General features: G+C 45.4%; 1 protein-coding gene and 1 long non-coding RNA gene across 4 annotated transcripts in view; both read left to right on the top strand.

Moving 5' to 3' along the window:
• SRPK2 (SRSF protein kinase 2) overlaps positions 1-27,097 on the top strand; it is a 1,693,306-nt gene that overhangs the window by 1,587,721 nt on the left and 78,488 nt on the right. For all 3 annotated transcript variants that reach the window (XM_069629122.1, XM_069629123.1, XM_069629124.1), the window contains 2 exons: positions 22,160-22,229; positions 23,276-23,368. In XM_069629122.1, the coding sequence (XP_069485223.1) occupies positions 22,160-22,229; positions 23,276-23,368 (163 nt within the window). The remainder of the gene's footprint in view (positions 1-22,159; positions 22,230-23,275; positions 23,369-27,097) is intronic.
• LOC138513036 (uncharacterized) lies at positions 4,182-4,936 on the top strand. The gene is made up of 3 exons (XR_011281663.1): positions 4,182-4,294; positions 4,687-4,763; positions 4,871-4,936. It is a non-coding gene; the product is annotated as an uncharacterized lncRNA (long non-coding RNA).

The raw sequence follows: 27,097 nt of genomic DNA, 5'->3' as shown, positions 1-27,097 counted from the left end.
GACCAGGCAGCCACACTGACTGAGCAACCTCCTGAGAGGGAGACGGTATCCCTGGTGGAACCTCCCCGGTACATGGACCAGCGTGCTGCTGCAGATAGGCCGAAGCTGATCTTCTCAAGTACAGTTGAAGGAGAGAATGATCCACATGGCGGGTACTGCTCAGATCACGAAGGGGGAGAATCTGGGGGCGGTGGACCTGAGTCCCCTACTTGCAAGAAGAGACGCATCAGCTCAGACCCCACTCCGCTGGCGTCTTTCACCCCTAGACCTAGGGACGTGTCGCTGGATATTCTATGAACCATGCACACACTGGCACCGAAATCCAGCAAAGCATGCCTCCATTGGGGCCTACACCTTCACGGGAGACTCCAGAGCCTCCAAGGTTGAGCTCTCCCCTGCGGAAGAGAAAGTCCAAAGGGGGCACTGGTCCTCGGCATCATCCGACACCACCACCTTGTCGCAAGAAGACCCCACCCAGAGCCCCGGATCCGCACATGGGCGCAGACACAGCCACCATGGCTACGAGCACCGACAAGGACGCTGATTTTATAGCGGTAGATGGAGAAACCCCACATGCAGACGAGCCCCATAAGGGCCTCCCCACCAGACCAAGTTGGATCCTTTCATTCTGTCATGTCAAGGGCCTCTGAACTGTTTCAGTTGGTTCCCGAAGAGACTAAGAAAGAGAGGTTCCTGTATCAGCGAGTCGAGAAGAAAGACCCATCATTTCCATTCCCTTCCTGGATAACATCTGGGATGAAAGCCTAGCTCTAATGAAAAATCCAAGTACAGCTCTGACCAAGCGGAACAGATTGGAGAAAAAGTACAGGGTGCCAGATTCAGCTCCCAAATGCTTAAGGTGTCAGCCCTCGCCGGATTCGGTGGTCTTGGCCGCAGCCAGGAAACGCTCCCCGACCCAGTCATCGGCAGCCATGGTGCCTCCGGACCAGGAGGGGAAGAAGCTGGATGCAATTGGAAAGAGGGTAATTTATACAGCAGCATCTACTATCAAATCAGCTAATGCCCTAGCCATTTTGTCCCGATATGACCAGGAACTATGGTTCAAGCTGGGCCCTATCCTGGACTTCCTGCCCAAAGACAAGAAGGTCGAGGCACTAGATCTCTTTCAGGAAGGGGAAGTGGACTCAGATCACACCATCACGACATTGGTAATCGCGGACACAGGTTGCCGCCAGATGGGGCACAGGGTGTCCCTGCATCATCAAGGTTTGTTGAAAGCAACAAACGTCTGCCTGGACGTTCAGACTAATATGCTGGATATGCTGTTCGATGGGGAGAACCTCTGACTGACATGGAGACAGCATGCTCCCTGGGCAGCAGTGACGATCGTCGTCCTTTTGCTCTTCCAGATGTAAGCCAGGATGATCTTCCACGGGTTATAATACCCCATACAGGCAGCCTTCACGCTCTTCTCAAATAGCGTACAGGGTGCTCCCAAAGCAGCAGAGGACAGCGACAGCGCCACCCTCAGGGCAGAGCCCCGACCCCCAAGGAGTCATGAACCGGCGGTGGCCTTGGGCCCCCACCTACGCACCCCAGTGGGAGGCTGGCTGGCAAAGTATGTCAGCATGTGGGAAAAGGTCACCACAGGCAGATGGGTGCTTGACGATCTCGTACAGGGAACACCTTGAAGTTCCAATGCAGATGTCCTTGTATCCCTCCGATTTAGCGACAGGAGCAACACGGGCCCCAGCTTCTGCAAGAGGTGCGGGCCATGTTACAGAAGGGGGCCAAAGAACCCGTCACCCAGCATCTCTGGGGCTCTGGAGCATATTACAGATACTTAATGGTTCGAAAGAAGACAAAGAGTTGGAGGCGGATTCTGGATCTACGTCGTCTCAACAAGTACTTAAAGTCCCAAAAGTTTCAGATGATCACGTTGCACCATGTGCTTGGCCAGCTAGAACAAGGAGATTTTCGAACGTTGTTGGATCTGGAGGATGCCTACTTCCACATCCCCTTTCACAAGAAACACTGCAGGTTCCTACGATTCATAGTTCAAGGCCAGCACTACCAGTTCAAGGCGCTGCCTTTCGGCCTGAAGTCAGCCCGAGGGTGGTTACGAATTGCCTGGCCCCGGTGGCGTTACATGTTTGTCTACAAGGCATCCACGTATACCCCTACCTGGATGACTTTCTGGTACGTTCCCGCTCGCTATCTCTGACAAGCGAGCACACGTCAAAGACTGTACCACAGCTGACGGAGTTGGGGTTCTCCATAAACTATCCAAAGTCTTGCTTGACCCCATCTCAGGACGCTCTGTTCGTAGGTGCACGACTCAATACGGTGACGTGTTTGGCATCCCCCTCGGAGGAGAGGGTGAGAACCATAGAAGACAAGGTGCACTACTTGTCGTCTGCTCCGACGGGGACGGTGCTGTCCATCAAGTCGCTGCTGGGCATGTTGTCGTCCTGGATGACCCCCATTGTGGGACACCACCCCTGCTGGAATTGTGGGGTGTGTAAACTCACTACCAAGACAACCGAGGTCGACATTGGCACCAGCAGACTGTGGAAACAAAAACCATGACGAATTGTAATACAGACCATCTGGTGTACCTTATCCGTTGAAAATGTGGCATACCATATGTTGGGAAAACTACCAGAAAAGTAAAAACAAGGATCTTCGAGCACAGAAGTTGTCTGAAAAACAGAACTGAAAATGCATCCATGGTTCAACATTTCATCACCATGGAACATGGGTTTGAAGACTTTATATGGACAATACTTCAAACACTAAAAAGTGGTCCAAGTACCAATCAGGACCCCACATTATTCAAAATGTAACAGGAAATGATCTTCAGAATGAGAAGTGACCTACATGGTTTGAATGAGTCAATCGAATGGAATAAGATCAAATGTTGACTCTTTCCCTTTTTCCATCAGATGTGTGCAGTCCTAGATTTCGATACCATTTCCCCGATCTGATTCACAGTGTGATTTAGCACCCGTGGCCCGCCTTTTACTCAGAAGATTTGCTGGCGCACTTGGTGTGGTAGAGACTGGACCATTATACCACCACCTATACTAGTTGACTGAAGGTGCAAGTTGGTGTGGCATCAAGTGACATTGATGTTTGAGAACAGGGGCTACTAATCAAGAGGACTGTAGATCAACATTGTCTAGCTACCATGGTCTGACCAGTAGACATCGAAATCAAGGTATACACCACTGTGTCTTGAGACACAAATGTACCTGTAAGGGGGTATGTTAATCTTGAGGCCGTTGAAACAACATTGCCTTACTGGTGGATATTACTATCTAGCCTGTCCAGTAATTGTTTACTATTATCAAGGTGATTAACAAAATGAGCTAAGAACGTGTTGCTCAGTGTTAGAAGGAGTATATATCTATGTTGTCTGCCCATCTGAAATATATTTATTGTAACCCGTGACCTGATACATACATCATGTATTCTATGCTGTTGGTAACTAAACAAGGCGGGTATGTTATCACCAGTGTCTCATTATTACACTGTGAAGCGCCACTATGCCTACGAACACATGATTAATTGTTCATCTCTGCTATATCTTTGGTGCATAATGAGTTCCTGTTCACCTCATTAACCACATCTACACCAACGAGGTGCTCTCCCTCCCCTATTGGCAAGTTTCAATTCAGTTCAGGTTGGTCCAATACATCTTGTGATGGCAGCCGCTGGTTTCCCTCTCCTTTGGCATCCATTGCGGGCCATAAACAACAAAAAAGGACTCCTTTGTGCCGGGTAACCATAGTTACCGACACGCCTACCACGTGGCGCTTCCTATGTCTCAGAGGTGTTCCGCAGCCGCCCCTAGACAGTGCATCTCTATACTGTACGCATCACCCCAGAGAGACTGTTGAAGGAGCCTTATCGCAGTTATTCGAGGTAAGCCTCGATTACAGACTACCGATATACACAGCACACGCGGCCAGACCCACTAACCCATAGCCTGCTTTCACTGTTTTCCCCACCACAGGGTAGCTGGCCACTCTGTTTGCACTAGCGGCATGACTTATCAAGAACGTTAAAGGCCGTTTCTCTAACAGAGGTACTTTTCAACCTTTTAGCTCTCTGTGATATTATGGGCATAGCTGTTTATTTATTCATTCGGGTGCTATTGAACACTTACCAATGTGGGTCCTATACTTCCGTGCCAATGTTGCTCTCTGTTTCTTGGCAGGGAGACTTTATACTCAAAAGTCAGTCGACATTCAGTTCTACTGTGTGCTCCTGACTAGCACCTTTCGACACAAGAGCCAGTACCTGCACATTCGGCTTTGCACCACTGCAGGTAGACTACATTTTCATTTTATTATATTATACTATTGGCTATATTGTTTTCCTACCCCCATGGGGGAGTGTTGTGTCAGGTGATACAATTCATCATGCCGATCCAGTGAGAGCCTATACCTATGTGATTTTAGGCCACAGCACCGCCATGAGCAGTTTGCTGATGGGCACTACTTCTCCGTTATCATTGGCTGTTCCATGCAGTTTGTGAACCTACCTGATGTGCCACGGCTAGACATTTTCTGTGCCTAGTTTGGAACCCAAGCCAATACTACTGGTGGGTCCACTACGCTACATTTAATGTCCCCCCTTCTGCCTATTCTGTGTTGTCTTTTTGTGAGTACCACTAGCGCTATGAGCAAATGAAAAGCTAATTCTTTGCTTTTCTTGCAGCCACGCCTAAGGAATATTTATTTATCCTTCTACAACCCATCCCAAGAATTGTACACCCCCACAACAACCCTTTCAAGGTAACTTTTGTCCTTGAGATACGGTTCAATGTTCAGTTGCTGAACTGTCTGAGATTTAAATTAGCACTGTTAGCTTACCCAGACTCCTTTTCTTTTAATTTTAACAGGTCTTGTTCGTTGCCCACACATAAGTTGTATGCTGGATAGGAAATCGATGTGAAACCCTTTCTCCTGAAGAAAGTTCTGTATGTGACACCTACGAACTGAAACATGTCGAGACTCTTGGTCTCTGTATACTAACGGGGACACACAACAGGCATCGTTTGTTAATAGATTAATCTGTGCAGACAGTGAATCACAACTGTGCATTTTCTTATTCTACAGTTGAAATTTAGCCGTTTGTAGGCTTCATGTTGTTACATTCCTATGTTTTGAAGTACTAGTTATTCATTTCCTAATTTATTAAAATTGTCATGGTTTTTTGATATTGAATGTTACTAGTTTCTTATCAGACCTGTCATTGATTGTTCTATTTCCTCAATATTTAATGTCGTCCTGCATGAGCCTTATTCGCCTTTGCAGACTTCTCAGGAGACCTCTCTAGGAGTTCGTGGATATAAGGTGGATGCAAGTGTCGGGAAAGTTTATGGACAAGATATTCCTCAACGTGGAGTTCCGTGGGGCGATGCAGTGGTGGGGTGTTTGGCAGCACTGTGATCAGGAAACTCTGTGTCAGGTTCCTCCTTACCACGAGACAGTCACCACGGAAGCATCTCTAGATGGATGGTGAGCCCACACCGGACAGTTGCACACCAGAGGCCTCTGGCAACCGGAAGAAAAGGACCTCCACATCAACGTCCTGGAACTTCAGGCTGTATTCTGGGCCCTCAAGTCTTTTCTGCCGTCATTGAAGGGCAAGGTGGTGAGGATCTTCACAGACAACACCACCACCATGTTCTACATCCGGAAACAGGTGGGACCCACTCACTGGCACTCTCCAAAGAGGCCCAGGACTTGTGGCAATGGGCCATTCGTCAAGGCATGTCCCTCATTCTGTTTCACCTTGCAGGAGTTAAGAACACCATTGGAATCTGCGTTCTTACCACGAGTGGGAACTTCACCAGGACCAGATGGATCTTCTGTTCGGCAAATGGGGGCAGCCCCAGATCGATATATTCACGCTGACCGCAAACACCAAGTGCCAGAGGTTCGCCAGCAGGTTCCCTCAACCAAAGAGCATGGCGGACGCGTTCTCGTTCCTGTGGGAGGGACGGTTCCTGTATGCTTTTTCTCTGTTTCCCCTCCTTTTACGTGTGATCAACACACTCAGGCAGTGCCACTGCAGGATGATACTCGTCGCCCCAGCGCGGCCGAGACAAATCTGGGATCCGGACCTGTTGCGACTGTCAGTGGCCCCGTCCATCAGGCTGCCACTGTCCCCTCGCCAGAGAAGGGGGGGGGCGCGATTCTGCATCACAACTCTCCCTGAACCTGAGGACATGTTTCCTACAGCCCTAGAGTTTGGGGGTTATGCTCTACCCTATTAATGTAAGGACATCCTGGCCAAAGCCTCGTCAATTTTTCAGTGCTACATGCATAAATGGAAGCCCTTCTCTGTGGTGCCAGAATCAAAGGATTGCCTCTCTGCGTGTCACGACCCACAGCTTCTACTATACTTGCTTTCCTTAGCCAAAGGAGGACTGGCTCACGCCTCTATCAAGGTGCACCTCGCTGCCATATACAGGTACACCAGATCTCCGGGCAGACTTTCGCTGTGGTCTGACTCGTCAAGGAATTCCTCAAGGGACTCTTCAGGATTTTCCCACCGGTGAAGGCCTTTGCCCCGGCTTGGGAGCTCAATGTAGTACTGACTAAGCTCATAGGAGCTCTTTTCAAACCTATGCCTCGGGTCCCGCTCAGGATTCTCTCGTTGAAGACAGCTTTCCTTTTGGCTATCACCTCAGCCAGGCGGGTTGGGGAGATTCAGACCCTGTCTTTCAAGCAGCCTTACTTGTCTTTCTACGCTTCAAGGGTGGTACTGCGTACCACCCCACTTTAATGCCAAAGGTGCCTTCGAAATTCCCCCTCAACAAACAGTTGGTGTTAACAGTCTTCTTCCTGAATCCGTCGTTGCCAGCAGAAAGGGTCTTGCATTCGCTGGACGTTGCTCATGCCTTGAAGTTCTTTGTGGCACGTGCTAAGAATTTTCAGAACACTTGTCAATTGTTCGTCTACTTTGGACCTGTAAATCAAGGAAAGGCCTTATCGAAGGCTTCCATCTCCAGGTGGCTCTCTAGCTGCATCATGCACTGTCATTGACTGGCGAGCAGGCCGCTGTCAGGCCGGCCGAGAGCTCATTCCAACAGAGCCGTTGCAGCAACGACAGTGTTTCTCTATGGTGTGTCGCTGCTCGACATCTGCATGGTTGCTACTTGGAGGTCCACGCACACCTTCACGAGTTTCTACTGCATCGACAGGGATTCCAGGGAGGAGTCCTGAGTCGGCCAAGCAGTGCTGCGCAACCTGTTTGTTTGAGGTAAGTCTGTTCCAGAGGGGAGTGTTATTGCTTCTTTTGAGCCTTGCCACCTCCCGTGGTTGTTTATATGTACTGCTGGGTAATCGTTATTCATGAGCATGTGAATCCATGCCAGAACCCATGCTGGAGCAGGTTTAAGTTACTTAACTGTAACTATTGTTCTCCAGCATGAGTCTGGCATGGATTCACATGCAAACCCTCCCTCTGTCCCCTTTGTGGCTCTTCTTCTCATACTGCCACTTTACTTGCTTACCAAATCTGATCTGAAGATGGCCACCAGGGGTGGAGCTTAGGGAGAGGACTATCATTGGATAGGGGGCAGTATGACACAGAGGACAGTGATTGGAGGGGAAATTCAGTTTTGAAGTGAAAATGAAACTTTTTCTTTTTTTTTTTTTTTAACCAAGGTTTCCCAGCCTGATAGGGAATATTCATGAGCATGTGAATCCATGCCAGACCCATGCTGGAAAACATTAGTTACAGGTAAGTAACTTAAACCTTATTCCCTTATTTTGTATTGATCTGTACCCCGACTGGTGGATCGGCCTAAATGGGCCTATGCATTGGGGCAAAAAGTGCACATTCGTTATCACAATGGAGGGGAGATCGAGGACACCTGAACTTTCTTCCAGCAATTCTGCCCTCCTTACCCACAGGGTCAGGGGGGCCCACTTGTTGCCACGCTGTATGACCCGTCAGTGGGTGGAATGACTGGGGAATTTATGGATGTGGTAGTGGATGCTTTGAGAGAATGGACTGTACTGAATTCTAAAGGGGTTATAATCCTTACGGGGATGTCAATGCCGATTGCAGTTTGGATTTTAACCGCTTTGACTGGTCGACTCAAACCTCCTGCTCTGGGAAAAAGGGCCGAGCATGGTGGAGTTGCTGGTTGAATTTTAGCTATACCCACTGCTCGAGGTGCACAACAGAGAAAACGCCACTTGGTCAAACGGCATTTACCGTAGTTGTATTGATTTTGTTTTTGTTAACCCTATAATTATGAATGTGGCCCCTGAGTATGAAACAAACTGGGTAGACATGAGTGATCATGCCATGCTGCACATAAGGTGCCCGAATCTCCTTAATGGCCAATATGACATCCTCAGGTATTCCTCAATGGTTAACGTTCAGGGAAATCGATTGATGTGGTCCACAAGCAATATAAATAGTTTCAACATATCTTATCCCAATATGAAAAGGCACCGATTGAAATTTTGACGGACTGTGCATGAGACATGAGCATGCTGATAAATATAGTATGACCAAACTCAAATAGATGCTTGATAGCACACCCTTCGCCCAGGAATGGAGGAGGTAAGTTCGACATAGTCATTCCAAAGAGGGAAAAAGCTCTTGGAGTAGGGCTACAAAAAATATGGCGGAACAGCTGTGTGTGAGACAGAGAAAAGGAAATGTGCAGCAAAAGTTCTTGCTACAAACATTTGCTCCGTAATCATCATGCTCTAGATAAATCTGCCAGATGAAATTACATTAATCTCTTGTTTGAAACACACGATTCAAAAAATGTTTAGCACTTCCTCCGATCACAGAGCGAAAACTTGTCTGCCATGCAAGTGTGTGGCATCTCAGAAGCAATCTGGGGAACCTATATAAATGAAAGATTCTGAGATCCCATGGTAGACAAATTTAAGGAGCCGCAGGCAAGTATGGTTGACTCTGCAGTCTGGCATTGCATTGCAGAGGCGGACATCTTAGGCCTCATTAAAAAGGCTAAACCATCTAAATCCTCCGGACCGGATGGCTTATGTAGTATTTCTATTTAAAAAAAATGGATGTATGGGCAGCTCTGTTCAAGGAACAGTTTCTCCACATCAATGAACAAGTCTCCATCCCTCCTTCCTGGCAGGAATCGATATGGGTACCAATCCATAAGAGGGGCCCAAGAAAATGCCGGAAAACTATCGTCTTCTTGCAATGCTGGACTGTGGGTCAAAACATTTTGCTAATCTTCTGCTAACCATGTTATCTGAATAGGTGACTGCGGAGAGCATATTACATCGTAGCCAAACGGGCTTTAGAAAAGTCTTTGGCACTAGCCACTCTATCTGGGCTCTCTCAACTTTAATAGCTGACACTTATGCATATTCGGGAACTACTTTATATCTGTGTTATGTGTATTATAGGTGTGCTTTCGACTCTGTCATCCGTACCAAACTTTTAAAATGAACATCAGACTTAAACAGGGTTGTGTTCTTGCCCCGTTGCTTTTTAACTTGTATGTTGCAGATTTTTATCAAGTATTAGAGAATGTTAACAGTTTCCCTCCTTTTGAAAATGTTGATCTGCCCTGTTTAACATACACTGATGATACAGTAATATTAGATAGAACGCCAGTAGGACTGCAGCGATCGCTGAATGCTCTATATGACTTTGTTGCACTTAATGGTTTCCATGTTAACCGGGCAAAAATCAAAATGATGGCCATAGGAAGCAAAGCTCATCTATCTAAGTACTATCAGTGGAAAATGGGTGATGTCCGATTGGAACAGACTAGTATTTATAAGTACCTGGGGATCTATATAAAGGCTTCCCCATCATGTGTTCATTGTGCATAAACTATATCCTCCAAAGCCTGGCAGAAATGGCTTACCTTAAGGAAGTTGATCACTAATATGGGGGAGCTTCAATCGAAGTAAAGGTCATAGCCGTCCTTGGATTACCTTGGGTAACTTGGATTGTGGTTCTGGCAGACCTAAGGCCGTTAAGCTACCGGCTCTGAAGCCAAGGGGCCCAGGGGCTCTTCTGGGCAGTCCACGGAGGGTCTATCAAGTTGCCCCCCTCTTCGGCCCCAGTGGGCAAGGGATCATCATGTTCTACCTCCAAGCGTCAGTCTGTAGCACCATCCAACAAAACTACCAGCTCAGTAGCTGAGGGTGTTAAGACTGATTTTCTATACTCTGGCCTCGTAGACCGATGTATAGAAGGCCAACCTATATTATGACAGTTACAACTGTAGCCAAACCAGTTTACGTAGCAGTGAAAGGCTGTTTAGGTTAAGTTTTTCAGAGGGGGTGAGCTTGTAAAGGGTCCACAATGAGGTGTCACAATGGGAATCACAGAGTACACTTAGACAGGATGTATACAAATACAGTTATTTAATTATGTCCAAAACACACTATAGAAAAATGACTACAAGTAGGTAGACTTACACACAACACTGTCAAATTAAATACATATATACGTTCAAATGGTTATACAGCATAATACAAATCAGAAACTCCTGCAAAGGAAAGGTTAGAAAAGTATTATGCACAAAAAGGTCCACAGAGATGATCCCTATCTAGAATTGTCCAGCCCAAAGTTGCCGGAGGCCTTGTGCCCAATAGTTCAGGATACAGTTCCACAGAACCTAGTATGCATGAAAAAAATCAGGTAGAGTCTCTGGGGTCCAGTGAAGGGTTATTATGGTTAGGGTTCAAGTTAGACTAATGCCATAAAGTAGCCCCAACAGTCAGATGTCTTGCGCACGCGTGCAATGGCAAAGCCAAAGGTGTTAGAAATAAGCTTTATTATAAGTCCATTGATTTATAATGGGAGTATAGTGGTAGGTTAGAAGCTCTGTAACTTACCCCCCATACTCCGATTCTTCCCCAGTCTTGGCAGAACAAAGGAAGAGTGTCCAACATTGCTTTTCCCGCCGGAAACCACAGTCCTTGATTCCCAGGGGTTGCAGGTTTAAACTGATCTCCGGTTGGTGTATTTTGCTGTTGCAAGGACTCTCGATCGAAGAATGCAAAAAAACTTGATGCAGCACCCCTCTCAGCACTGGACTTGGGTCAGGTAAGCAATTTTCGGACGGTGGTCACAGCGTACGGCGACGCAAAAAGAGTCAGCAGCCGCGGTCGGACTTTCCCTTCTATCTCAGGTCTCCTTGATGCTAGGACGCCATAATTTCACAGGAGGTAGTCTTGCAGGGCCAGCTGAGGATCCCCCCAAGTTTCAGGCCGAAACTCGGTATGGTGACACGGCAGCATGATACCCCAAAATCGAAGCTGGTCAGCCACAGGACGGTACCAGGGCACTTCCGAAGTCAGACAGACCCAGCCCACATCCTGCCAGCAAACACACACAGCCCTCCAGTAGCCCGCCAAAAGGTCCTGCTTTCCCGGGCACTGGAAGTCCTTATAAGGATTGTCAGGGCCTTTAAGACCAGGAAGAAGGCTAAAGGACAAGATGGAAAAAGAACAGGCGAAAAATCTCGTGGTAAGGCCATGTTTGACCATTAGCCACAGTTAGTAGCCAAATACGGTAAGCGCGGTAAAGCTAAAACTGAAATCCCCAAAAAGTGGGGAAAAGTCACTGCTGCCACCAGCCTATCCTTTTAGCACACCTAGAGTAACCAAAAATCCTCTGAGTGTTAGTCTAGAGCAAAACAAAAATGAACCCCATTGTAATGCAGTGTAAGGTGCAATATAAAAAGTTACCACTAGTGATGCAAAAGTGGTAACATAGTAACACAACTTAGGGAAACAAGGTTTCTCAGTACTGACAGCCTGAAGGACATATCATTTTCTCTATAACATATGAGCAAAGGCCAGTGAAGTGAAGCTTAAGGCTTTACTGTACTGCAAAAAGTACAGGTAAGATTAAAAAGTAAAACCAAAACGTTTGGGGGTTCCAAAGATGGAAGGAAACGTGCAGTCAAGAGAAATCTTTCGTAGCAGAGGGCACCTAGCCTACCAGAGCCACCTCCAAGGTCGTTGTACAGGCTCATTCAACTATCGGCCAGTGGGCGAAGGGCTCTGAGCCTACCGGAGCCATCTCTGAGGTTGATGCGTCTGATTCAGGTTCGAGTGCCAAGGAGTGCCCTTCCATGTATGAGCCAGCACGTGGCATGGGGCCTTTGTGCCCTCCCGGCCAGGCAGACAAGCACATGGCTGAGCCTTCTATGCCGGCGGTCATCTTGGATTTGGATTTGGGCCTCCCCGGTCTTTCGCCGGCAGAGTGGACTGTACAAGAATGTTCCAGTCCTCTTCTCTCAGGAGAGCATAGCAGTGACTGACCTTATGGTACAGGTGGTTGGTCTCTGCAGGGTTACATCTACCCCTCGCAAGGTCCCTAGAGCCTTCAATCAGGAAAGTAGGCCTTGCACCCCAAAGGGCCGTGCCCCTCACAAACCGACGGCTTGCGAGGACCGCTTCTTCGAGCGCTTCCTCATCCTTATGCCCTCCCCACAGATGACAGGGCTCATTAAGGGGATAGGTAAGACGGTCATCCCACAGGTCGTGCCTCCTAGGCCTCTGCCTCTGGGCTCTCCGCCGATCCAGGCCCTGCCGGTACTTCAAAGCCCTCCTCCTGTGCCACCAACGCCTCCTCGGCAGCAGCCAAAGGATCAACAGCTATCTTTGGGTCCGGATCAGGGGGTCCCCTCTGGGCCCGGTGTATTCTAAACCATCATCTTTGTCCTCCTTTGCTGTGACCGCCTCCAGTTGTCAGTCCAAAGAGGACAAGCCCTTGTGTCTTTCGACAAGCGTTGCTGCCTTAACTCTGGGCTGCATTTGCTGCAGGATAACACTGACGCCCTCCTACCTGTGGCGAACCAGAAGCTGTGGCCAGAGCTGGGGGAGTTATTGCTTGACCTCCCTCTGGTGAAGCAAGCCTCCTTAAGGCCGGCCTCCCACATCGATATAGCCAGCTGTTGGACGTGCGTGGGGGTTAAGTTGACACGGGCAGCATGGATACACACCACTAAGGTCTCTTCTGATGTGCAAGAGAGAATCCTGGATCTTACTTTTAAGGGTCAGACCTTTATCATTCGTCCACCGATGACATGCTGACAAATAAGACCTCCACACAGACCGCCAAGTCCTTAGCCATCCTGACTAAACCAGGGCTGAAATCCTTCCCTCAGTTCCAAGGCAGGACTGAGTTCAAGCCCTGCGCTTTCACCGGCTTCAAGGGGTTTTGAGACTGTGGAGCACAGAGGCCTGACAGGTCGCCCAGTGACCACAGGAGGAAACAGCAGACAGTTTTTTCCGCTCCCGTCTCAGATGCCAAAAAGCAGTGACATAACCGTAGAAGAACGCAGCTTGCTGGTAGGAGGGCCAGCTGGCGCACTTTCAGGAGAGCTGGAAGTGTTATTTCAAGAGTCCTTGGATTCTTTCAATAGTCTCCACTGGCTTCAGTCTTCCTCTTTCTTTTCCTCTACCCTCGTCTACTCTTTTGCTTCAGATAGGGCGCCTCCCTTTTCCGGGTGATCCTTTCTCACTTGGAGAGGCAGGCGGTGGAGCCGGTTCCTCAGTCAGACAGTGGCTTCAGCTTTTACCCCACCCTTATCTGGATGACCTGCTGGTCAGGGCCAGCTCACGAGAGGGGCAGTGCACTCCTGCCAATGACTGGCAGACATTCTTCACCAGCTGGGCTTTTCTTTCAACCGGTGGAAGTTGCAGCTGACTCCACCCAGGATCTGGTGTTCCTTGGAGTGTGCTGGGACATGGCAGTGCATTGGGTGTTCATCTCCCTCTGCAAAGTGATGGAGCACTTTCTGGCCAGCTCGTGCACCTCGGCATGGTGGTTCAAGCATCTTCTGGGGCTGATAACATCTTGCGTATTCACGTCCAACATGCCTGCTTCAAGATGAGGCACCACCAGCTCCACCTGGCGGTCAATTGGGACCAGGAAACGAGGTCACAGTCGGACAGGATCCCAATCCCCCTGCTCCTCCTCCCAGACCTTCGCTGGTGACTGATGGATTGCAAAGTACTGTGGGAGCCCTTTTTACCTAGCTGGGGCCGCTTTTGTGGTGGCGACGACTGATTCCTCGCTTTCCGGTTGGGCAACTACTCTGGAGAGCTATTCCATTCATGGAGCATGGTCCAGGGCAGAAGCCCTCCTGCATATCAACTGCTCGAACTCGGATGGTGGGCCTGCTACTCAAGGATTTCCTACCTCTCATCAGGGACACAGCGGTTCTGGTCAGGACCAATAACTCTGCAGCAATGTTTTACCTGTAAAAGCAGGATTGCACCCGTTCCTCCCTTTTGTGTATGGAGGTGGTGGCAATCTGGAAATGGGCTCTCACAGAAGGGATCTGGACTTCCTCGGTCCTTCTCCCGCGGGACAGCAATGCAGAAGCGGACCAGCTCAGCCGCTTGGGGTTCAATACCTATGAGTGGGATTTACACATGAACTCCTTGTTTCCCTTGTTCCAGGAATGGGGGCTTCCCGATCTGGACTTGTTTGTGTCTCCTGAATTCCATGTGCCCACTTTTGCGTCTTGGGCAGGCCCGGGTCAGGGGTGTCTGGGGGACACGTTCCAGCTCACCCGGCACTGCCGCAGGTGCTATGCAGTTCCTCCTCCACCATTGGTCCAGCAAACCCTCCACAATTTCTGGGCTTCTGTCTCATCCTGATCGCCCCACACTGGCCATCGAGGGCATGGTTCTATAGCCTGTTGGAGGGTCCAGGACATTTTGGAGGCGTATACAGCCATGGGCAAACCGGTACCTGCGGGAATTCATGCCCATGCAGTCAGAGCATCGGCCAGGGCCGGTGTGTTTCACAGACTTGCTTCTTGGGATGTCATCCGCAGGATGGCTACTTGGGCCACTCCATCGGCTTTCTGTAAACACTCTTCCCTGGATACCATCTCCAGGCGAGATGCAGAGTTCGGTCAGGCGGTTCTGAAGAACATTTTTTGCTTCGTCCTTGATATGAGGCAGGGTGTCACAGCTCCACCCTATGGTCTTGTTGGGTGGAATCACCCACAAGGATGAAGGAAAGGTCACAGGACATATGAGTAATTAAAGTTACTTACTATAGTCCCCTTACCTCCATTCGTCCTATCCACCTCCCCCCGCTAGTATGCCAGGGGCTAAAGTATTAAGTGTAGCCAGGTATCTAAGCGTCCGATATGTTGAAAAGGTGACTGAGGTGAGGTGCTGGAGGGCAAGGCCTCGGGGGATGTTCCCACGACAGGGTTGCACCCCTGTGCACTGTGCTAAATTTAAAGGGGAAGCTCAATTTTTCGCTGCCAAAGGTTCTGGTACTGTCCCCATGTTGGGAGACACCTACCAGCAAGGAGGAAAGGGAACCAAGTACCACAAGTACTCTAGTCACTACAGTGAAAAACGTTAAGATGTTGCAGAATTAACTAACATTACAGGAGTTGCTACTAGATGTTTATGCATTAAAAATATTACAAATATCTTTTTTTTTTTTTTTTTTTTAAATCAAACAAGAAGTGAAACAAAGCCACCCAACCATTTGGGTTGCCATCTTCATTGTAGAAGACTTTTGAAGATATTTTGACTCTACATTTGAATGCCCTGTTTCAGTTTTTAGATCACTTAAGCCAGTGTCTGGTGCTTAAAGGATGTTCTAATCATTGTTATCCCAAAACCGCTAATGTTGCTATCAGGTTTGCGAATCACAGGCCCACCTGCCTATGCCTTATTAGCCTGCACTACAGCATATTTGTAAGGAGACTGGCTAACAGACTCTCAGCAGTCTTGTTGAACCTCCTAAATGTTGAACTTGTTATTTTCAAAGGCAGTCTTTCGCCAGATAAATGCAACTGATGGACTCGGTCTTCCAACTAAAAGCTTGCAATGCGGTGCTTCAAGCAACTATACTGGCTTTGCTTGTTCTGGCAACTGTCATCAGAATAGCATGTGAGTATCACTGGACACCTGCCTTTGGGGCAACCAGGATCTTTTCATTGGTCGTAGGCCACCCTCCCAGAATGTGTATGTCAACTGTTACACTTTCAGAGACTGGTTACCAAGTTCAGCCTTGGCAATTGGGAATGTTTTCACGATTGGGAACTCTTCATGTGTTGCAGTATGGTTGCATATAAAATCGCTAAACAACTCAGTTGAGAACACAGAGTGCTGGTTATCATTTGGCGGGCAAAGTCTATCATCTGCTGGATGACCAACCCTTTTGTGCAACTGGAAGTCTGCAGGATAAGTGGGAAGCTCTTCCCAACCTTTATGAGGGGTTTAGGACAGAATATGGGCATGTGTAGGTATGTACCAATGGGTCCATTTGCTCTTTCACAAGTGCATTATATTTTTATACATAGGATTCTATGGACTCCAGCTACTCTGCTGAAATGCAAAATGTGGTAGAACTCCTTATGCTGTCATTTTAACGTCCTGGAGGGCTCACTAGGACATGTGTTTTTCCTGGTGGGTACTTAGAAACTACTGGTGGAATGTCTGGACTGTTGTTAAAAATAGCCCCCCTCTTCATGCTGTGATTCCTCTACAAATAGTTATGTAAGGAAAGTGCTCTACTTTGGATCTACTCTTGTCAACTGCCTTCAAATCCATTACATCTAATTGAAAGTCTGCAAATTTGGTATCTGCATACATGGTAGGCCTGGATAACATTGATTAGGAAGGAACGGACATTGTGGTCTTTAGCAATAGCCTGTGGTGAGCGTCTGAGCCCCTCTTGATGATTACATTGCAGCAGCACGAATTAGCCTTTTCAGTACGTTTCTGTGTTATGTTACGTTAAGGCATTTCTATAGCGTGCTACCACCCATGGATATCCTGGCGCTTAACAGAGAAGTCCTTCAATTTATGGACCGGGTGCCTGAAACAAGTCATTCAGGGAATAAGAAGGTTTGAAGCAATTTCCTAAACTGAGAAAAACCCTCGGTTGACCTGAGAAAGAAGGAAAGAGAATTCCACAGACAGGGGGAGCCACAGAAAAAGCCCGCCCACCAACGGTGGCCTTTCTTAATGTGGGAACCACCACAAGACCAACCTTTGCAGAACGAAGAGCCCTGGCTGGAGTGTAAGCAGAGATCTTCTCCTGGAGAAAAAATGCACCTTTCCTGTAGAGCGCACGATGGCTCAGGCAAAGAGACTTGAACTTGATTCTCAGTCAACAGGCAACCAGTGGAGCTGAGCCAAGATGAGCAAGTTACGGGAAAACTTAGACGGACCCAAAACCAGATGAGCAGCTGAGTTCTGCAAGATCTGGAGTCTACAAATGGGATATTTGGGCTGGCCGAGGAAAATGGCGTTGCAGCAATCAAGAACACTTGAGATTGTCAAAGCAATCACAAGACTGCAAGGACACAGGTAAAAAAGGAGCCACCTTTCTGAGCGTTTTGAGCTTGAAAAAGCCAGGTTTACAGATGGTGTTAATCTGTAGCTCAGGCGACAAGGTGCAAGAAATGTTCACGCCAATATTTTTCAGAGTCTACAGGCACTGCCATCTTCCTTATGCTTCGGGGCCAGAAATCCAATGTGCACGCCTGACTCTGAGCCAGAGGGCCCATGGTTATGACCTTGGATTGAGCTTGAGCCAGTTTGCGCTCATCAAATTACCAATAGACACCTGGCAGAAACAGAAGGATGTCGTCCGCATAAGAATAGAAACAGCACCTATGAAAGTGGATCAGTCGGGGGCCTTATGTAAATATTGAACAAAAGAGGTGAGACTGCAGAGCCTTGAGAGAGACTGCAAGCCACAGTAGTTGTTTTGGACTTGTAGGGAGGAAGCAAGAGGGCCTGTGAACGCTGGGAAAGAAAAGAAGTAAACCTCTGGAGGACAGTTCGGCTGAAGCCGACATCTTGGAAGCATTGACACAGGATAAAATGGTCCATCGCGTCAAACGCTGCCGATAGGTCCAGCATAATCAGGAGAGCCCTTCCTCCCTGGTCCCTGGTCAATGTGATATCGTCGAGCACTGAAACCAGTGCTAATTCGGTCCCCATCAAAGTGTGAAACCCTGATTGATGGTTATCAAGAATTGAGTTTTCTTCCAAAAAGTATCTCAATTGTAGAGTAACAATGGCCTCAAGGACCTTCATGAGAAACCTGAGGAGGGAATCGGACAAAAATTGGCTTAAGCAGAAGGGTCCAAGCTAGGCTTCTTTAAAAGAGGAGAAACCAAAGCCAATTTAAAAGCTGTGGGAACATCCCCACCTTGAAAGGAATAATTGACTGCTGAAGTAATAGAAGGTGAGCTCTGTCTTAATCTCCTTCAACACATGAAGCGGGATGGGGGTCAAGCGGGGAGCAGGATCTGAGGCCAGAAATGACTTCCAAGACACGCTGCTGTAGGTCTCCTCAAAGAAAGAAAAAGGGACCGACTGAGGAGGGGACACAAAGGGAGGGCTAGACTGCTGCTCAACAGCAGAGGTCGAGATGATCGCTTTAATAAAAGAGATTTTCTGGAAGAAATAGTGTGACATAGAATCACTTTAGATTTGTTGGCTGCCATAGAGATGCACTTAGTCCAATAATCCTTTTTGGCCATCTGAAGGGCCCGGTGGAGTCCAGGCAAGCTGTTTTATGCAAGTGTCTGTCAGCCGGCAAATATCCCGATCGCCACGCATGTTCCTTCTGCTTATATGCAAGTTTAGATGCCTCAAGGTCAGAGCTCTACCACGAAGTGGAGCATCTAAAGGGTTTAGCCTGTTTCCCAAGAGGTGCAACCTCGTTGGCTACAATATCAAAAGCAGCCTGAAGAGCTGTTAGGGAATCGATAGTGCCGTCCCTGGACGACAGCTCAGTTAAGTTATCAAGAATCTGAGAAGGTAGTCTTGGAAGGTCTACCTGTTTCAATTTGCGATACGCATGCACTGTAGAAGGGAGATCACTAAGAAGAGGGATGCAGAAAAGGGTAAAAGGAACCAGAAAGTGGTCTGACCATACCCAGAGAAAAGGAGCGTGCGCTTCAATCAGGCCACCCAGCGCAAAGATAAGATCAAGGGTATTGCCCAGAGAATGTGAGAGACCATGGACGTGCTGAGTTAAGGGAGAGGTCACCCAACAGCAGAGATAGATTGACTGCTGAGGTGTCCGAGGCGATGTCAGCACAAACATTAAAGTCTCCAAGGATACAAAGCGACGCATGCTTCAACTGTAAATCAACAACAAGATCGGCAAATCCTTGAAGAAAAGACGAGTTGGAACCAGGAGGGCGATAGACAATGACGAGATGGCAGGTGCTGGAAGGAGAGACTGACATGCGAACCAGCAGAAGTTCTATTTTAAGGCAGTGGGATACTACAATAGAAGAGGAATACCGGAGACCGTTTCTGTATATAAAAGTCAACCCACCAACAGGATGGGGAGCACCACAGTCTGCGTGTAAAATGGAATAATCCACGGGTAGTGCTTGAATAGCATCCGGAATACAATGATCAGTGAACTGTTTCCGATACACAGAAAGTCTGGCTGATGTGAAGACAACAGATAAAACATATCAAATCTATGTTTCAGCAGCAAGCGCACATTTCCAAGCAAGGCACAAATCATTTTCGTGACATGGAACAGATGGTGAGAAAGTAGCCCAAGAAGAGGGCCATACGGTATTCTTGGGAGGAAAGGTTCAGAGTGTCGCTGCATGTTAGTGTTATTACAGAATGCTATATTTGCTTATTGCAATATATGGAGATATTGCTTTCTGGTGATTTTATTTGTACTGTATATCTGAGGTTTTCCTTCTTTTATGTCCTTTGTCTACAGTTTTTAAATTTGCTGTGAAATGTGGAAAGATAGTATATTAGATGGTACTGATGCCTACATGGCCGTCTGAAGTTCCTGCATCATTGTACTTTGAAGCACAAGCTTGTTCTATTAGTAGACTGCTTGGTTGTCTATAAGATTTGAATTCCGTCTTGCCTTCTGGGATCACTCCTGCGGAGTCATCACTGAACCCCAGCCTAAGATCTCCTCCCATGTGGCCAAGGGAAGGCAACTGCTACCTATCTTAACCCTGGGGGTGGTATGATGAGGGAGGATCACATGGGAGTTGATGACTGTCAGGGGGAAGTGGTGACTCCTTTGGGAGGGATGCAGTATTCATCCTCTCCTGAGGATGAGATTCCTATAATTCCCAAATACCTAATGGCAGGCTGTCATCGCAAACGTCCCTCCCATGAAAATACCCAAAGAACATGCTATGAAAAATCATCTAACCAGAATAAGGTGTGTACATAGGGGGCCAAGAATTAAGTAGAACATCCTCTAATTGTCATGATTCTGTTTTAAGTAGAGGTCTTAAACCCAATGTTAAAACACAAACCTTTTACACAACATTCCCTAACTCTGACAATTCTCAGTTCACAATGCAATCCAAACTAATTACATATCAAAGGACTAAAACCACTATGGGCTTCAAGATCCATAATTCCTGTGGTACTGGGACGAGGTAGAGAGGCCCAGAGTTAGTAAGGATCAAAAGTGCTGTTGACCAGAATATGCTGTCTAGTTGTTGTAGAGCAAAACACCTGAGTGGGACATTAAAACTCAGAAATTAATTGTAGCTTAAAGGAGACGCTGAAGGAGTAGCTGAGGCAGAGGCAGTCCGGAGTGCAGGGATTGCCACAGAAAGAAGAGCACCAGCTGATGCCAACACCAGAATGTAAGACGTTCAACATTGCAGAGTGCGCGCAGCAGGAAATGGCATCGGAAAGAGAAGCACAACCGAAGAGAAGTGCTCCGAGGTCGGCGTGTGGCGCTTCTGTGTGCCAGAGGACGGGGAGGAGCAAGATAGCTGGAAGAGCTCCAGGCAGGACACCGGAAGTCCGCGGCAACAGCAGAAAGTAAAGCGGCGATGCCACAGAATACCGGTGAGTTGGCCTGAAGTGAAAGGTGACCCTGGTGCACTACAAGCAGGACACTTTACTGTAAATTCGAATTTTGAATACCAAACAACAAGTACAGTGGCGAGAAGGGCGCAATTTCTTTTTTATAGGACACCAACTGGGGGAAACCTGTAACTCGCATTGCCAAGAGGCTGTAAAGAAATGGAACAGAGGTGACAAAGGCGTAATTCCTCTTTTCTGCGACACCAGCTGGGGGAAACCTATAACCTGCATTGCCAACAGCCAGGGGGCTGTAAAGAAGTAATACAAAGGCAACAAAGGTGCAGTTCCTCCTTTAGGGGACATCAATTGGGGTGAGCCACATTTCCAAGAGTCAAGAGACTATAAAGAGAGGCAGCCATTGTTCAGCCCTCCTTATCTAGGATACTGGTGTGGAGAATCTGTGAACAGATATTGCGGCTACGATTGATTGTAATGGTAGGGATTTTATCCTGGCAGGCGAGTAAACCAGGAAAGAGATCAATTGTAGTTAGTCCTGGCAGGCGAGTGGACCAGGAAAGAAGTTGTTTTGAAGCAATGTGTTTGTGGAAAAAGGTTGTGGTGAAAATAACTTGTTACCTCCATTATCACTTTGACAAACTGTTGCATCACCAGAACTAGTTGTTGTGCTATCCTGACAAAAGTATTCTATTTGAAGAACAAGTGTGATGTACTGATAATTGCTTTGCATCCAAAGGAAAACAATTGCTTTGGTTTATGAACTTGTGTTTCATGATAGAAACATTTAGTTTATACGGGAGAAGGTCAGATTGGAATGAAAAGATCTTTTGTGTTTAACTGAACAGAACTTTGTTGAATCAGAACTTTTCTAAGGGTGTTCCTGCATTAATCCAGGAGAAGGGAACCCAACCCTGGTCACAAGGCGTATTCTCTGAAAACGTATACGTTTGAACCTTTACATTGTTGTATTGAATTGATACGGAAAGATAGGCATTCATCTGATTCCTTTTCATATTAATAAATTTGCAAACTTTGAGAAAACTATACCTTTGTGTCCGTCTCACATTTCTGACCCCTCGCACTTCCCTCCTTTTTGGCCTCCCATTGCCTTCTTCTATTTATTTGGTCCTCTCCTGACTCCCATATTTGCTCAGTTATTGGAAGCTGATTATTGTAATCTTTAATACACTGATCTTAATGAGTTGATTATGTACTAATGAAATTAAAGCACTATTATTTTTTTTTTAAATAACATATCTGAACTAAAGAAACGTAAATAGTGGGGCATTTTGTGAATACAAGCTTTGATTAAAAAAACAATTGAGAGTGAGGTCTTTGATTTAAAGTTTCTTCACAAATGCATTCATTTTGAATCCTAGGCCTTCGAACTTGCAACGGGTGATTATTTATTTGAGCCACATTCTGGTGAAGACTATTCCAGAGATGAGGGTGAGTGTCCTGACATAATAGTTTTTTGTTCATGTAAACAATCATCAATTAACTTTTTTTTAGATTTCAAAAATGCACATATTTTGTTAGTTTAAACTGTAATCTGTAAAGCTCATGTGCAGGCAAGCAGTTTTTTGTATGTCTCCAAACTCACAAATGCCACGAACAGCTCCAGATGCTTTATTTCCTTTTCCATGGTCCTTGTTTTCCTCCACTAATTTGCCTAGTCTTGACTTGTCCTCATCCTTCCCAAAACCATGGATGTTACTACACTGGCCTCTTGTCAGTGCACCTGTTACCTGGAAGGCTCTTTGCCTCATCCACAAATACCTAATATGAAAAGCTTATAAGTACATACACACCAAATGTCTGTGTCCCTGCTTGTCAGTATGCTCAAGCTGACGCTTGAAAGTAGGCAGATGCTTTGTAGTCAGGTGACTTTGCTATAAAATCTGAACCCATGACCATCTACAAAAAACGCTAGTCATTTAGACTGGTAAAAAGCTCAAATATATTTTCTGTTCCCTCCTGCAAGGAGGTGCTTTGAGGCTATTATTTTCACAAGTGTATATTTATTCACACAAGGAGGGAAGGAGGAGGCCTCTTAACAACTGCATATGTTTAAAGCCAACAATAACGTAAAGACACATTCGAATTTTGGTTTTCTGTTTCCTTCACTGCTGGATTATTTTTTTTGCAACCTTTTCCTTTAATGCAAGATACATTATTGCTATCTTTTTAACTTAACAGGGGGTTCTAATAAAAATAAATTCATGTTTTTAACTGTTGATCTTTCTTTCACATGCTCATTTTGCTTGTATTACTCTGCAGATGTTGTAAAATCCTAATTTGCAATAGTGCTTTAGTTGGTTAAATAATGCCAATGTTCTGCTAATCCTAGTCAATTTTGCCTAGGCTTGTTGCACCATTGTTGATTTGAATGACTTTCGGATTGCAATTTTAACTAAATCTGGTGTCTTTCCTCCTTTCTTTGTCCCATCTATACCATACCCCCTATTTCTGTATCACTTTGATCTTCATTATAGATCACATAGCACACATCATAGAACTGCTAGGCAATATCCCAAGGCAATTTGCTCTGTCTGGAAAATATTCACGGGAGTTCTTCAATCGAAGAGGTAAGTATGTAACCTTTTTCTAATGTATTGTTATACAGATAACATTGTAATACAAGGGCTGCTTGCATCATAGGTTAATTAAAAACATAGCAGTGAGTGTTCAATCTAAATCGTGTGCCAACATGTATTTTGCAGTAAGTGTTGAAAAATATATAAATAAATTCAGAAAAGTACTGAAATGAATATTAAAAATATCTTGAAATTCTTTAGTGCCAGTTGAAGCAGGAAAATTGGACATCTGTTTTTGTTGCATAACATCTCTGACAAACTATTGTGCTTAACCCACATGTTTTCCTGTTACCCTCCACCATTTAGCCTGTTTTATTCAAACTTTTGATATGCTGGCTGAGTTTTCCATTGCAGATCATATAGCATTGATATGTTAACTTCTTGGACAAACCCTTCGAAGGTTTACTATGTGTGGGATATTTTTCAAGGAATGTTCACCATAGTAATGCTATTCATGAAACATTGTTTTATCAAGAGTCTGCAAATGATTCCATCAGATCGAGCAATAGCATTTTGCAAACCTCATAATGGAAATCCAACAGTGATGCAACATCAATGTTCATGCTTCCCAGCCCAGTCTTCTTCCTCCTCCCAACATGCAGGAGTCTTTCCATCTAGTGGCCTGACTGGAATCAGCTTCTCCAACTATATAACCAAAGCATTGCACAGTCTATTAGTATGCATGTAAGCAGGTGCAGGTCGAAGCCTCTTTCCCAAGCATTTTCCACCATATCAAAAACTCCCTTACTTGCATTATGGCTTTTCAAGAGCACATGGTCGGCCCGACCATCCTTTGTTCATTCTTCTACACTAACAGTGCATGGTACAATGCTTCGGGTTCAAGCTATGTGATGTTTACAACCAAAGGTTTGTAGAAGCTGACCTCTGTAGTTACTGCAGTACCCGTCTGGGGAATAGTAACCCAGTGTATGCTTTTGCTATTTGTACAACTATCATATCCTGGTCTCTGAAGAACAGTTTCTTGCTTATTAGTTCTCTAGGCGTTCCTACTCCACAGACAGTTCTCAACTTCATTGTGATGCAGTAAAGCCAAAAGTTAAGCAGTGGATGTCATATGGAGGGTGCAGCACTTGCAGCCCTGAAGATGAGTAAGAGGCAATGCCCAGCGCTCCATACTTCTGGAGTTGTGGTCTGTACAAGATGCTATGGTTTGCACTGCCACCATCTTTCCTCTGAATTCTGACAGCAACTTCAGGCCAGATCTGGTCTGATCTGTTAATAGTTTATTCCGCTCACAAGATAGCGTCATCTACGTGGAGCAAACACTCTAAATCAAGTATTCTCTTCCAATACACCATCACCACGCTGCTAAATTCAGATAAGGTTGCAGTGCAAATTACTCTCCTGGGCTCAAACACTCCTTGAAAGGGAAAGCGAAAGCACTGAGAGCAAATTCTCCTTGCTACAGTGTCATGTAAACTTTTTTGAATTTGGATTAGGTCATGTTAGAAATCCTTTATTCAACCAAATTCAGCGCTTACGGAGACGGATCAAAAAATTGACAGTGTTCCGTCAAGAAATGTAAGTGTCTGCCGAGCGCCGTTTTCTTTGCGATGATGGCTAAATATATTTTTATGGTCCAATGGTGGGACTAATGAACATTCTATGACATCAGTGAGACATCAGAGAGTAAAAGTATATAGTTAATACATTGTATTGTGTTCTGTCCTATGCAATAGATACGCAGCCTGCAGAAGTGGATAGTTGTATTTGGTTACTTTGATATAATTGACTTTGATTCAGACCTGCCAAGTCAGCAAAGGTAAAGGAGCATTATCCACATATGCTCCCCCTAAAATTTCACTTGTTAACATGGCCTATTCTACCAGGGTTGCCAACAAAGCAAGTACAAACATGCAGTAATGTGTTTATATATTTGAAAACCTGTTTTTACAAAACAGTTGAGGTTAAAACAACAAAAACATACTGTACAAACATAAGTAATAATAACGTTAAGGTAACCAGATGAAAAATATCAATAGATTTATAAAAAATATTATATTCAAATCAAATATAGTAACCTTAACGCCTCCTTTTTTGTTTTGTAACATTTAGCTTGTGTTGTAAACATGTTTTACAGTGAAGGTGATGTAATTTGTTTTCATGAATATTAGTTTTTGTTTGCTAAAAATGTTTTTATTGATGTATTTTTTAATGTGTATTACGTTTGGAGTGCTTTTAATACTGTTAATACATTTTTTATTTAGTACATATTTTTAGTTGAAACAAGTTGTTTTTGTTTATGTAAACTATGACTTGTAATTAAAATGTGTATGTCTTGTAAATTCAATGTGTACATGATATTTGTTGAAATAAATGTTAATAAATAGTGTTCACGATATTTTTTATGTACTGTATGCTATGTTTATTGTCTACCAATGTAATACAGGTTAAGAGAACCCCAAGAGTGCACCCCTCTGGGGTATACCTATCACTATTGTCTGGGGTCGACAGAATATATGTTCACAAAAAGAAGGGATAGCATATGAAGCAATTACAGTGACTATCTTGTATTCCTTCCTGCTGCTCAGTCCTGACAAAAATTGACCTAGTAGTCAAAAACTAAAATCTTGTATTCAATTATATTGCATATTCATATCACAATTTACCATAGTACAAATCTAAAACATTTCTATTAAAAACATTGATTTAAAAACACCCACAGGCTTGTTTACAAAAATCAGCACATAAAATATATCTACGCATTACTCACAATAAACTCCTGAAAAACTATCATACAAAGACACAATAGGACAAACAAATAATCGCACATTGATCCAATTTTTGTATTCGCACTCCTAAACCTGACATGTTTCTGTGCCTAACACCAAATAGGTCAGACATTCATTAGGTGCTGTCCTCTGTAAATCTTTAATTGAGTTTCTGATTATTGTATCTTAGGTGTTGTTATTTACATTAAGAATACTCTCTGAAATTGCCATTTCCCCCACATACAAACAATCAAGGGAATATAAAAGGAAGGGAGCGAGAAAACAAAAGTCATCATCAAATTCATTAAAGATAATTCATCTATAAAAACCAGCAATCAAACCACAAGTGTTTCATCTGGTGTGGGTTTGTGAAAACCACAAACATAACATGAAAGGGTACCTGCTCCTTATGCACGGTAATACCCATGTAGTGAAGAAATAATTTGACCGTCCTATTCAATAGGAGACAAACTTCAACATAGCCTCCAAATGGCCTCAGAGATACACTGCAAAGTACATATCACACAATAGGAAACTGATCAGAACAAGGCCGGGAGAATTTTTATTCGAAAATAAATGATTTCAGGTTATGTTTGAAACTAGGAAGATTGGAGCACAACCTCCGATCAAGTAGAAGCGTATTACATAGATGAGCGGGCAAGACTGGAACACATCCATTTTGTACCTGCACCAATTTGGCATTAGGTGTAAAAAGTAGACCAGAGTTGTTGGATCTCAGGCTGCCTATGTCTGGGAGCCATTTCAGCCGTTCTGCCAGGCAGGACAGACTCTTGTCATACAAGCAAGAGTGAGCAATGCAGAGAGTACAAAACAAGACTCTCTTTGCTATAAGGAGCTCATGTAACGCTCTCTGAGCTGTTAAGACATGATCTGTTTTACGCATACCTACTACGACCCTCAATGCTTGTTCTGAACCACTTGCAGACAATTTAGTTCTCCTTTTTCCCACTCCTAGTAAACTACTGGC

The sequence above is a fragment of the Ambystoma mexicanum genome, chromosome 12 (assembly GCF_040938575.1).
Source record: "Ambystoma mexicanum isolate Mex_15411 chromosome 12, UKY_AmexF1_1, whole genome shotgun sequence".
NCBI classification, from domain to species: Eukaryota; Metazoa; Chordata; class Amphibia; order Caudata; family Ambystomatidae; genus Ambystoma; species Ambystoma mexicanum.
Note: the sequence above shows the minus strand (reverse complement) of the source record. Positions and strands in the feature narration are given on the sequence as shown.